Source organism: Talpa europaea, assembly GCF_964194135.1.
Source record: "Talpa europaea genome assembly, chromosome: 9".
NCBI classification, from domain to species: domain Eukaryota; kingdom Metazoa; phylum Chordata; class Mammalia; order Eulipotyphla; family Talpidae; genus Talpa; species Talpa europaea.
Window position 1 is genome coordinate 100,340,671 of NC_140076.1, and position 14,363 is coordinate 100,355,033.

At 38.8% G+C, this 14,363-nt stretch overlaps 1 protein-coding gene across 1 annotated transcript in view; it reads left to right on the forward strand.

Annotated features, from left to right (window-relative positions):
* Nucleotides 1-14,363, forward strand: part of PALMD (palmdelphin) — a gene marked incomplete at its 3' end in the record, with an annotated part of 44,116 nt that overhangs the window by 14,743 nt on the left and 15,010 nt on the right. Inside the window, exon 3 of the mRNA XM_084243780.1 lies at nucleotides 5,573-5,697. Coding sequence (XP_084099906.1) covers nucleotides 5,573-5,697 — 125 coding nt within the window. The remainder of the gene's footprint in view (nucleotides 1-5,572; nucleotides 5,698-14,363) is intronic.

The following is a 14,363-nucleotide window of genomic DNA, read 5'->3' on the forward strand; positions in this document are numbered from 1 at the left end:
AGATCTACTGAAATACACTGCTGAGGGGAGCAGCGGGCAAGACAGGAAAGGTCTGCTGTGTCATGTTGGTTAGCTCCCTGGTGGGGGATTGAACTCAGGCCACAGTGGCTGGTGATAGCTTGACAGCACTAAGACTTTAACCCCTGTACCACCAGGGAGGCTCAGAAGAGTTCAAATAGCATCTCTGATCATTCCAGAAAGAAAGTTTCACAAAGGAAAGTTCTGGCTCGTTGAAAGGCCCATTTCTGAAGTGGGACCTCATTTTCAACACTTGCCAAATATAGTCCAAAAAGTAATATATGATCTTCCCAATAGGTTTGTTCTCTGGAACTCAGGAGCTCTCCTCTAACCCTGTCCAATCAAAACATGTGTTATGTTCCGGACTGCTGTACACAGTTGTGCAGGTTGTGTGCTGCACAAAGATGCCTAAGAGTGGTGCAAAAATCCTGCCCTTACTGCCTTGGAACCATGCACCGTGGTATGGGGCTGCTTCTCTCTGGAGGAAGAAGTTTCTTTTTCTCTTCAGAAAGGTGTTATCCACCTTCCTAAGCTGTGCACTGGCCCAAAGGGGTGGGATGGGGAAATGTATCTCTTCCTAATCTACATATTTATGCCATAGAGACTAGTTGTGGTCCTGGAGTGTTGTAGCCCTTCGGCCTGCAAGCTAGTGGGAAATTCAATATTAAATAAGAAATGATTATTTTTAATATGGTATAAGCAGTAATTCTTTGGGTGGTTAAAGAAGTCTCTAATATTAAAGATGTGCGATTTAAGTGGAATTTTATCAGATCAGTAGAATTTATACAGGTATACATTTAAAGAAATAGGGCATTTAAGTCAATAAATATTAAGTATCTATTATGTGCAATGCAATAATGGATTAAGAATATAAAGGTTGATCTGTGCCCTTAAAAAGGTAACTGAAGCAAACTCATAGTGACAGTTACAGGGTGATGAACACTATATGCAAGGCTTTAACTGCAAAGGAAATAGAGTAAAAAGTAGCTGTTTCAAAAAAGCACTATTCTGCCAAGCTTTTCAGAAAATAGTTGACTGCACTAAACAGCAATAGTTCTATTTCCAAAACAGTTCAAAAATGTGCAGAAGTATTTTAAAAATCGATTCCAGTTACGTTCCCTTCTCACCACTTTTCTAATTGCAAACTATTTCATTATACTTTTATGACCCACTTTAAACAACATAACATACATTTACAAAGTGGTCTCTCTGTATCAATAGTGCACATATTTTAAAGTTGCTGTAGGGATACACTCTAATATTCCTTAGCTCCAGAAACTGACACTCATACTGATGAGGTGCTGGAAAGAGAGCCCTTACGACAGAGTTAGCATCCTAATATTCCAACATGTCTGAGATTTGTGCATTATGGATTTCCTTGCCTGGTGACATGACTATTATCTGATGTCACCAAGAAACACAAAATTCACTCAAACTAGAAAATGTCTTTCCTGCAAGTCCATTTAATTGAAGGTATGAAAAATTAACTTTTTCATAAAGTCTACTCTAACTGCTGTGTACAAGATACAAGTATTTCAGAAAAACCCCGTCCCTAAAAACTGCCAAAATCTCTATTACCCATATGTCACTTATATCTATTTACTTAATATCATTTTGAACTATTTGTGAAATAGATTTTATTATATTCATTAGCCATACATACATAAAGCACAAGTCTCGGGTCTGGTGTGATGAACACTATATGAAACTCTACACCTAAAACATACACTGTTATAAACAATGTCACCTCAATAAACAAGTTTAACAAAAAAGCACAAGTGTATACTGTGAATTATGTTTTAATTATTATGTGGTTGTATGTGTCATTTTTGTTGCACGTCCAAATTGTATATTTTATATCTAGATGCAAAAAGTTCTCACTCAGATTTCAGCAACTATTCATGAATTATGAACAAAATTATAAAGGCTAAAATTAAAATTATTCCCATTCCTAACTGGACAAAGTTCAAAGACCCTACTCCCTGATCACTTAACTTGATCTTATCACTTGAATCATCTGCCCTCTGCTACTCAACATTGTAAAACCATACCAGCTGAGTGTTTTACAGTGATATGGACATAATTGACTGGAACTACCCTTGTAGGTGGTTTATAAGGGCTGTAATTTACTTTGATAGTTGTCATCTGTCTTCTTTAGTATGATTATCATCCTAGTCCATCAAATAAAAAATAAATTAAAAATCAAGGTAAATTCTTAAAATGCTGATATACTTAGATTTTATTGGCATCTTTGACCTCAGGAACTAAAGCTTGACCTCTGTTAATAATATTTACTGTACTGTGGGAAAATATTTTTACAACAGCTGAATAGCTGTAATTAAGGGGTGTGAAGAAACAATCTCTGGCTACAAACTGAAGCAACAAAAACCCCTCTTTTTGTGGTGTTGTCCACCAGCAAATGCTTGAGATTCAGAAAAGGCCAGCACAGATGATGACATGGGGTGAGGCTGTTACTTACTCTAGTGGTTTTGTTAGGGGGAAAAGGATGTCCCAAAGCAAATTCCATATAGGCTTTGTGGACTCCACCCCCACCCCAGGTCAAAGCCAAAGACACTGGGAACCCCAAATCCCATCACCACCAAAGGGAAGGTGGCTGGGACCTGAGGGTGGGGTTAAGCAGCCAGGTGGATACAAAAGGCAGACACGTGGGCTTTGGGGGGCTCTCCATTTTGGGCTCTCGGCCAGCTTGCAGCGTCCGGCCAGCTCTGAGAGTGACTTTGGGTTTCCAGGTCGTCGGATCGGGTAGGACGCATTAAAGACTTTATTTCCCTATTTTCTCCCTGAGTTGTACCTTTTCCTTATTTTCTTTTTCTCTTGTAAATAAACCTTTTATTAACCCTTTTGCGTGTGTCTGTAGTAGAGTATTCATAAGTCCCTTTAAAGCGCGCGGGTGAGGACCCACAGCCAGGAACCCGTTTAATATCGGGGCTGCTCTATAACAGTTTGAAATTGTGTTCTGGGAAAATTCAGACTTCCAGGAGCCCTCACTGCTTCCATGAGAGCAGTTTTATCTAGTGTACAAATTATAAATTAATATTGGGTAGAATTTTAATCAGTGTAACATTTTTTAATGGCTTGAAAACCACTGCCTTAGTCAAAATAAACCTTCGTTGGTAATTATTTAGCATCATCAACCTTATTTAATTTTTAAACTCAGAGATATTTATTTCCAGGGATATTCACTAGAATAGCCTTCTAAAAAAGGCCAAAAAAATTCTGACTTGCTCTCATTTTTGTTGCCATGTTAGAGAAATTCCAGAAAATAAAGTTCCCATTTTCCTCTTGCCATTTTATCCATTGACATATTATTGAAGCTATAGCTATTTTTAATACTTTTGTCCTTTAAGTAAAAGACAGTTAGCGGATGGCTTCATTTTTTTTGCAGAATATAAATAACCATAGAAAACAAACTGACAAAACACAACAAAAATAATTCTTAGTCTCTGAAAAATAGTGGTCGCCAGAGGGGAGTAGGGGAGAGGAGAGGAAAGGATATCAACACTGGAGCTTCGGTGCAGGGTGAGTGAAGCTTGTGTTCACATGGAGGGGTGACATGGGGCTCCCAAAGTCACTGTCATGTAGATTGACCCATCAATACTATTTGAGAATAAATGCATCATAAAGACTTTTGTGGGGGGGAGGTGTTGTTTGTTTTTGTTTTTTTTTTTTGCACAGATGAGCTGGGGTGCAGGCCAGAGGCACGGGGATGTGGGGCTCATAGGAACCACCAGAGACAGAGTGGGGAGCAGAACAAAGAGATCTATTGAAATACACTGCTAAGGGGAGTGAGGTGAGACAGGAGAGGTCTGCTGCACATATGTGGGTTAGCTCCCTGGCCGGGGGCTGAACTCAGGCCATAGCTGTGAGGATGGAGAGACAACCCCTAGGCCATGAGGAGCCCCAGTACTTTTGTTCTTTAACCTTTACTATAAAGTAGTTGATCATCATCATGTCACAGCTCCAGGGTTTTCATTTTTTTTTTTTTTAGAGGCATGTTTTTATTTATTTATTTATTATATTTGTTTGTTTGTTTGTTTTGTTTATACATGCACTGGGTATAGTCAGAAGCGCGGGAGGGTGAGAGAATTCACCAGAGCCAGAGCGGGGAGCAGAGCAGGCAGAAGGACCGAAGTACACTGCTGAGGGGAGCAGCGGGCGGCAGGAGAGGTCTGCGCGCCATGTGGGACCCTCCTCCGGTGGTCAGGGAGCAGCCGGGGATCGAACCGGCGCCGCAGAGGCCGCAGGCAGCTTCGCAACCCAGCGCTCAACCGCTGCGCCACCGGGGAGGCCCCAGGGTTTTCATTTTTTTAAAAAACTTATTTATTCATGCATACAAGAACCGGGGTACAGGCCAGATGTGCGGGAGCGTGAGAGGATTCACCAGAGAGAGAGAGCAGGAACAGAACAGGCAGACTGACTGAAATACACTGCTGAGGGGAGTAGCAGGCGAGCCAGGAGATGTCTTCTGTGCCATGTGGGTAGCTCCCTGGCCGGCCAGGAATTGAACCCATGCTACAGAGGCTGCAGACAGCTTCATAGCACTGTGCTCAACCACCTGCACCACCAAGGAAGCCCGTCTCTATGGTTTTCTGAACCTGACTACCCACTTACCTTCTCTGGGGTGCTGTGTTTTCATGCCCTTGGTTAGCATCCTTTGGTTTCAGCTTGAAGAACTTTCAGCATTTCTTGTAAGACGATATAAGCAATGATGAATCCCTCAGTTTCTCACCGTATTAGACACAGTCCATTCCCCGTTGCAAATAATTTGCAATGGCAGAAAGTGACTTTTCTTCAAGTAAAAGAGAAACTCAAACTGAAAATTGCAGTACAGTCATCCTCCTGTTTTCGAAAATTCTAGTTAAGCCACTTTGCTTTCATGAGTGGCCTCAGCAGGCAGCACATGCTGCCACAAAGCAGATGCTTCCACTGTGCTGGCTTTTCAGCTTTTGTCGTAAAGGTAGAAATCATTTTTGCGTTTGTTGCAGGCAGCAAAAACAGCTATCGAAGTAGTCTTAGTGGTGACAAATCCTCTCACTTCTCACCATTTTTCACACAGGCCGTTTCCAGGGAATAATTGGTGAATGAATACTTTGCAAACGCAAATATCAAAGTGGCTTTAAGGAACATTTTACTTTGTTAAGGACACAAGATAGACATCCACCCGTCAAACAAATTACAGTGAAGATCACATGATGAGGGCCCTCTCGCTACAGACAGGCAGTGTGGTGTGTGCAAACACACAGAGCTGCCTAACTGAAGAGTTCTCTGAGGGTCAGGAGAGGGCTGGGGCAGAGGCTGCAAGACAGAGGGCATCATAGAGAAGAAGGGGATTAAACTAGACCTCGAGGACAAAATACAAAGTAGATACATAACTGGCTTTGGAAGGGGGACAACAAAGTCTGGTAAGGCAGTGAGAGAAAGTGATTTCTCTTTACTATATGCACGATTGAAATTCATAAGATTTGAAAGCAGACAGAGATGTTCAAAATTGTTAATTGATATAAGAACTTATCTTTTTGTTTCCTGGTATCAGAAAAAGGCCTTGAGGGAGAAATGGCTTCTAGATGGAATCAGCAGCGGAAATGAACAGGAAGAGATGAAGAAGCAAAATCAACAAGACCACCACCAGATTCAGCTTCTAGAACAAAGTATCCTCAGGTATGGACCTCACAGATACTCCATGTCTACCTTTGCTTTTTGACTTTGTTCCATGTTGTATGTGCAAGACTAATCCTCATTCTGACAGGACAATCAGATCTTCCAGTTGGATTTCTAATAAAGACTGAGGAAATACAGCAGCAGGCAACATCTGAAATTTTACTGTGTCACCTATGCACAGCAACACAAGACTTATTTTTAAAATACATACTGGTGACTTACCTGCAGCTCTCTGATCTTATTTCCTCATCTACGAAATGGTAGTAGCATTATTGATCTTTTAGAGATGAGCAGATTAAATATATATATATATATATATATATATATATATATATATGTTAAGCTGCTAGTACTTACCTGACACCAAACAGTGATTATAAGAGTTCACAACCCCAACCCCACTCGCACTTAGGACAGAAAACAGGTTTTTTTTTTTTTTAAGATTTATTTATTTATGCATACAAGAGCTAGGGTGCAGGCCAGAGATGCAGGGGGTGAGAGGATTCACCAGAGATTGAGTAGGGAACAGAACAGGCAGATTGACTGAAATACACTGCAGAGGGGAGCAGCGGGCGAGTCAGGAGAGGTCTGCTGTGCCATGTGGGTAGCTCCCTGACCTGGGATGGAACTTGTGCTGCAGTGGCTGCCAATAGCTTCATAATGCTGTGTCTTAACCCCTTGTGCCACCATGGAGGCCACCAATTAACAGTTTTAAGGGAATTTTACACCATCACCCCTCTCCCAGGCCCTCCCCAGTCACCACCATGATATTTTGGAAGAGCAGACACTCTAGAAGTACTCCATAACATTCTCCCTCTTCTATTTCCTCTTTGATCACAGTCGTTGCCTTCACTTCTCCATGCCCTTCCCTCCCCATCGTACATAGTAGTCAGCAACTTCTGATATACCCATAAAGTTTTTAAATTGCCTTGACTTAAAATGATGTGACAGACATGGAAAAATTACAAAGTGCAAAGATAAGATGGTATTATTAGTATTATCACAAAATATTGATAGCCTGGAAGAAAGAGATATGGAGAATGTCAGAAGCATTTTGTAACCTATGTAGAAAGAAGATGGAATTTCTGCTGGGACAAATAATGACAATCATTTAAAACATGTATCTTGGAAACACAGTTAACGTTCAAAACCTCACTCCCTGCAAATTTTTATGTTTAGTGAAAATTATAAGAAAGGCCTAGAAGATAAAAATATCCAATCGTGGTGGTAGGACCATATTTTATCTTTACCATATCATACAAACTGATGGCATCAGGCTTAAAATTGACAGGGGGAAAAAAAAAAACTTCCTTTTTTCAAGCAATTTCCATTTTATTTACTTAATTATCTGCACTTCTATATTTAATAGTGAAAAATCATTGACTACTCAGGCTTATTTAGGTGGTTTTTAAGTAATAATTCTTTAAAAGTTCATGTGATATACTTTTACATTTATAAATTTCTCAGTTGTTTGCTCAAAGATTTGAAGTGCTTCTGAATGACAGATACAAACACTCAAAAAATCAACTCTACAATTTGGGAAACTTGATTCTGTTAAGGCCTCCTTTAGCAAGAGCTTTTTACCAACATCTGCCTTAGCCGATTACTTTCCTCATTCCTCAATGCAGAGCTGGTATCTCCGCAGATGTGCTAGACTTAATCCCTGGACTTGCTTCCTTCAAGTCCCCTCCTTAGAGTCTCTCCAAATACTAAACACCTACAACTTTCTCTGTATCTGATGATAATCGAAGTGGCAACATACACTCAAACTCCATTAGAAAGTCTGGGCAGCATTCTGAGTAATCCCACAGAAACCTGGACCTACTGATGACTTTCAGGTCTTGCCTGAATGCTCTAAGGAGCACATGAGCTTCAAGTGGAATTGATAGCAGCTCGCCTAGTTAAAGCTCCTATGTGACACAACAACAACAAAAAAAAAAAAAAAAAAAGGAAGAGAAAGATATTTACTGAGCCATATTACATGCAGGCACTTTATAAACATCATCCCATTTAATCTCCATAACCCTGCAAGGCAACTATTATTATCTTCATTTTCTGCAGAGAGTAAAGAATTCACACAAGGAAGGAGTAACAGATCAGAGACTAATGCATTTGACTGCTCTGTGCTGCCTATTAAATAACCACCCATAGCAACCCCTCTGGACTGAAAAACTCTTAACTCCTAGAGAAAGTCTTGGCAGCAAGTTCTTGGTTCTCTCTTCTCCAAACAGCACACTGCACTTGGTATCTTCTTCCCTGGCCTCCTAATGTCTTTGTTCAATTACCAATTACATGTCTGTTCAATGTGCAAAGTTGTCATCTTACTACCAATTTATTTTATATCTTCAGGATGCCGTTAACCAAATGATTTTAATCCCCAAATGTAAATAATAACAACAATATGGTTCATTTTTTAAATGGCCTAGAGCAATTTACAAGGAACTTGCACTTACATTGTTATTTATCACTCACAGCAGTCCTAGAAAGGAAGCATGACACCTCCATTTCATAAATGAGGCAATAGGCTCAGAGAAGATAAGAGACTTAATTAAGGTCACACAGCCTGTGAAGGGTAGACGTGAGGCTCAAAAGCATGTCAGATTCAATTTTCTCCTGCAGTAAAATTAAAAGATTCCTGCAAGTGTAAATGTTCTGGATATAGTAAAACACCTAACAACAAACTGCTTAGTTTAAGAAATGGTCCAAAAAAGATGTATTTGCAAATAGTAAGGATTTGCATCATTGTGGCCCACAAAGGCATGATTATTTTGTTAAACATGTTCAGGAAACAATGTGCTAAAGCAACATTCAGAGATAAAACATGTCCATGCTTTGTATTAAGCAGCCTCTACTACTGCCCAGCTCTACAGAAATCCCGCAGCCAACATAGCTTTACCTGATAACTGAGCACTTCCTCCCCAGATATTCCTAAAGCTGCTAAATAATCAGTTACACGTTTCTAAATTCAATCTTTGCCCTAAGCAACTACTCACAGTGCTCAAGAAGCTTTTCCTTAGCAGCTCAATACAGTATATTTTCCAGTTAGTTCTGAATAGCAACCAAACCAACTAATGAAGTTGAACCAGGCCAAGCCATCCTTCTTCCCTGAACAGGGAAAGTGATTTATCACTTGACTTTGGTGTCTGCTCAAGAGTGACATTTGCCATCTGCCAGGCCTCTCAGCAAGAGGATAAGGCTTTAATAGGAATATCAAAATAGAAATATTGCTATTACCTCAGAGGCTGCAACAGGGCCAAACTTTCCCTGTGACGTTCCATCCCTTCTACTTCCACAGTTTTGTATGATGAACTGAAAGAGCAAGGCCTTTGGCATTTCAAACCCTGTCTGTCCACCACAGTACTTAAGTTTGGCCATGTTCATCTTTTCAGCCCTTGGTTGGTTTCCTTGTCTGTAGTAGTGGCACAGCTACAGCCACTTCATAGGACTGCTATGTGTACATCAACTTTCATGCCTGACACATGGGAGGTGTTCAAAAACTATTGGATACTACTCCTTATTAAGAATCAAAAATAACTCAAAGAAGGACACTGCCTAAAGCTTTATCCAACAGTCTTCATTAGTTAGCCAAGATCTCTCATTTCTTTATGCCAAGATTTCCTTATTTCTTTGAAGAAACTGAGATCATCATACAACTAAGATACTTTCATTTGAGAATAATCTATGGATTTTCTTTATGGCTTGAAGACCAAAATGCTAATAACAGAGATTAATTTTTACAGAACATTTGTTATTGACCAGACACTGTGCTAAGCACTCCACATATTATTTCATTGAATTCTCATAGCTACCTTCTGAGGTAAACAGCATTTAACAGACGAGAAAATTGACATTGATAGAGGTTAACTTGCCTCAAGTCAGACAGCTAAAAAACTGAGTACCAGGCATTAAAATCAAATTAAAAGTACTAATCATAAAAATAAAATTGTGACTAAAATCCTGCAGAAAAACAGTAGGAAAATTAAATCATATAAATGCTTACAGGATTTTGCAGCATTTTTTACTTCCAATCTATCTTGATTTCACTCTTACAGGCCTCATTTTATCGAGATGTTCATGTCACCATTTTACCACATTAAAAACCACTCAGAGTTTCCCTGACTCACACATAACCTTTAAGTAAAGCAAATGTCCTTATTCATCCTCTCATCTTTTCTTCCAAAGAGAAGGAACATTTCAGAAAATAAGTGGGTTTCCATGGTTTTTGTCCTTGAGTCACATTCTTAGCTTAGGAACAATATTATGGAGTATTTTGCCTGGTTTCCTGATTAATATCTTAGGAGGAAATGTTGCCGGGAGGAAAGCTATATTGAACACCTCCTTCTGAATCACTTTGCTTAAATAGAGTTTCAATTTGCTTCACAAATGAGCCTGCTCTTACCGTGACCACTGAAGCGTTTGCATCCTGACTGTTGGTACACGTGCAAACCCAGCAGCCACTGCTCAGTTCCAACATCCAATGCATACATTTACGGGCTTACTTAGAAATTCTATTCTGTTACTTCCATTGCTTTCCTCCATCCAAAACAACACCCCAAGATCATCAGAAGCATCCCAAGAGCTATGCTGTTCGTTGCCTGGACTCTCCTTCCTATCTAACTGCCCTGCAGTTCTCCATGACTCTCTCTGCCAAACTGCCGTCCATCACACTCCCCTCCAGATACTTGCTACTTCTTGGAATGTTTCCAAAGACCTCTGACTGTAATTGGAGCACTCAGAGAGCCTGACAGAAATGTCATAAGCATAAAACACAAAAGGTTAACTGCCAAGGAGAAAGATACACATACACAGTATTCCCTTCGAGAAGCATTAGCTACATATGATTAAATGTTCTCTAGCAAGGATTTTCTTTTAAGATTCCAAAGCGCCCTTCTGACCCTCAGCCTTCCTGTGACCTTTCATTTGTCTCCAAATATTTACCTATACCTTCTGCCTATGTTGCTAGTGGACAGAGGTGCACACGAAGCATTGGATTTCTTGGTGACTGTCATGAGAAAGTGGAAGAGTAGGCCATAACCACACCTATAACCATCCTACAGAACTTAATGGAAATTCCTGCACAATGGAGATTGCATTCTAGAAAGTACATTCTGACAATCTCCTAGAAAGCCAGGATCTACGCAGTTAACTCAAAAAATAAAGGATGAGATTCAGCTTTAAAAAGGAACCTAAAGCAGTAATGGAAAAATATAAAGGTTTTTTGTTGCTGGTTATAGTTTATCAAAGGTTAGCTCATGATTTCTATTTAATTTTAACCCATTCATAATGCGCTTATATACCTGTGACTTATCAAGCACAAGCTACTCATGGTGCATGAAAATATCACATTCTATTGTCTTCCTGCTCAGACCCAACCAGTCATATCCAACATCACATGGCAGAGAGGTAGACAAGCTGCTCTTTCTTGACAACATAAGACAGAACAGAAAAGAGAAACAGGCAAAATAAGGAAAAAAAACACCATTTGTTTCTTCTTCTTAAATTTGCTGTTGCCTAGAAACAGTCAAGAAATTATTCTGATTCAATTATGAGTTAAAATCATTCCAAGCATGTTTTTCACTCTCCATATTTGACTAATTGGTTAACCAGATTTTCAATAGTTCATCTGTTGTTATTTTTAATTTCCCAGATATTATGACTATTTTTAATTCAGGAGCCTTTTCAATTTAATAAAAGGAGCTCAGTAAACTGCATTTCCATCAATAAAGGAAGAACTCTATTCTCCCCTCAAAAACACAATACCTAATACAACACTTAGGACATAGTAGAAATACTTGTGGATACATTGCTCAGTAAATGAATGAATAAATAATGGAAAATGAGTGATGAATACACAGGTAGATGGATGATTTGAAAATACCACCTATTTCAGGAGACCAACTGAAGATTAAACAATGACTAAAGTACAAATAAATTAAAAAGGAAAGTCTTGAACTTATTTTAAAAATTCCCAGCTATCTGAGTATACCTTGACTCAAAGTCAAGAGCAAATTTAGCTGGCAGTGGCACCCCTGGTTTTTGAAGCAATTGTTGTGGCATGTTCTGACACCTCACCTTACTCTCACCTCTCTCTCTCCTTCATATGCTCTATTCCCTTATCCCCACTTCCAGAGTTTCCTCTTGCTCATACCTAACAATCTCATCTACATCTTAGCAGAAACAAGAGTCAAATGGTTATCCAAAACAAACACTCCCCCCACCACCATAGGCTGGAAGGTAAATTAGATTAACATCTGAGTACCTTCCCAAAACCCCTCCTCAATATAACAGCTACCCTTTATGGAGCTCCTATTATGGACTAAGCATTATTCTGAGTATAATTCTCTGACAGAAGTCTAATCCACCTCCCCTGCTTATTCTTGATTCAGTTCACTAAAAATTGGTTGAGACACTTCCACATGTAAGTAAATCTTTGGTCTTCTAGAGGAGAGTTGAAAATGATAAGCTCCTCAAAGCAAGTTTGTATTTATGTTTATATCTCTTCAGATTCTTCAATTTTTAAAAGTGCTTTTACATTAATTAGCTCATTCAAAACAACATTCTGTAACTTGAAACGCGAATTTAAGACTATTAGCAGTCTTCCATTTTTGGCTCTATTAACATAAGTAAAAGAAGGAAAAAAAGGATTTTTCATCCAGAAAGATGGTTTCACGTATCCATTGTCTAGGTGGTGATCACAAAGGAAGAATGGTCAAGGATAGACTCCTTCATTAGAGAAAGGGACTGTTCTGCCACAGAGCCCAGCCTTCCCCATTCCCCAGGGAAGTGTCCCCTTCCTATAATTAACTTAATCTGCTCAGAAAAATTCCATACCACCTCTTGCAATGCCTCTTTTGTCTGCCAAAGGGAAAGATCACAGAGACCACCCAAGGCTAACTGGTCCATGTGGGTTATTCCACATTATATTAAGGTTGGAATTTATATTTGTTGATCTTCAAATAATAGAGTCTTGTTCTCAGAATTAAAATATGAGCAATTAACATTAGAAGGAAAGCAGAAATACAGAGGATAGAAAGGAGAAAATACAGTGGTTGCTCTATAAGACCGTTAGGGATAAATGCTAAGGGTTACAACACACAAAGCCAGCAAGCCTTTCTGAATGGCTGTATACATCACTGAATGTTTTGCCATTTGATTATATGGTTACAAATCATTTTTTCACTGAAAATATTTTTCCCTTACAACTTTTTTCCTTGGAAAAAAAATGTTTCTCAAACTCATGAATGAACACATCTGCAGTTAACTTGCCATATCCTGGCTACATCGATATTTGAAGATCGTTTAGGAAACTCACCAATGTAGAAGTCAACTTGAATTATTATTAAAATTTCTTAGCTCTTAGTAAGTGCTTGGCATGTACTACAAGGTTTTCTACAGGCCCTAATTAAAACCTTGCACCCAGCTTCTGTCTTGCCAGAGCATTTGAGAAGCCCATGACTAACCAATTTACCATACCACACCAAACTCTAGGGTGTGCATTTATTTGCATTCATTTGAAAATTACATTTGGAATTTGCACAAAAAAAGTGGCAGATACTCTGGAAATCAGTTTGGTTTACATTTCATGGCAAATGATATCCTTAATTTACAAATTATTCTGATGAAAAGGGTTTTTTTTTTTCCTGCTAAATCATTCTCTACTAACATTACCTTATCTACATAGCAGATTCAAATCATCTGCTGCCCATAAGATTATTATTAATATTTACAAAGTTATATTAGGAGATGAGACCCACCCATGCAAAAGCTGCTCCCTTGTAACTATGAATTATTCAGCTTTCTAAACATCTGCTCTGTTCCCAATTACCAGGACAGACTGAAACTTGTTCAGTGTCACTGTTGAGCTAGTTCTCTGCCTCTAGTTATCTTGATGCTACTGTGCTGTGTTGGTCCTTCTATTCTTAAATGCTCAGGATTACAGGCAGTAGATCTGGCTCAAGGCAAACTTAGTGTTTGCTGTATGCCAAATGCCCTTTAATTCTCTGGCAGGCTTACCCATGGCATGTGATTGTTTGCCCTGGTAGGTTAGAGCTCCTTATACACATGCCCTTTGGCAAATGCTGATTATAAGGCAATTTTTGTCTTATGTTTCAGCATAGAAATATTCATCTTTTTTTATATACTTTCATTTGGAATTTGGTAAATAAGACATACAGTAGGTACTTAATAAAAGTTTGTAAAACATTGGATAAAATTACAGGCTTGACTTTCAAATTAAAACCAACAGTCTACCTTCTACTAGTCTGCATACTCTCATTTTTATTGAAGAAATAGAGTTTGACACTACCATTGACAAAATTATCTGTAAAGATAAAATATCCTTAACTGTTGACACAATAGTAGTAATTTTTCTGCCCATAATATATAACCAACTCACTGCAGTTGATATTACCTGATTAAAGTCATCAAATAGGTGGAGTTAATCACATCCACTGCACTGCCAGAAAAGTTATGATTAAAATATAAGAGCAAAAGACCTTTATTTTTTCACTTCAAACCAGCTATTCAATATGATCTAGCTAATATCAACACAAACCATGTTAGATTTGATATATCATTTAGAAACATGTAAACTCCTTAACCACTGGGAGCAAAGACTAATTCATTTGTGATTTTTACTGGCTACCTGAAATATAAGACACAAAGGA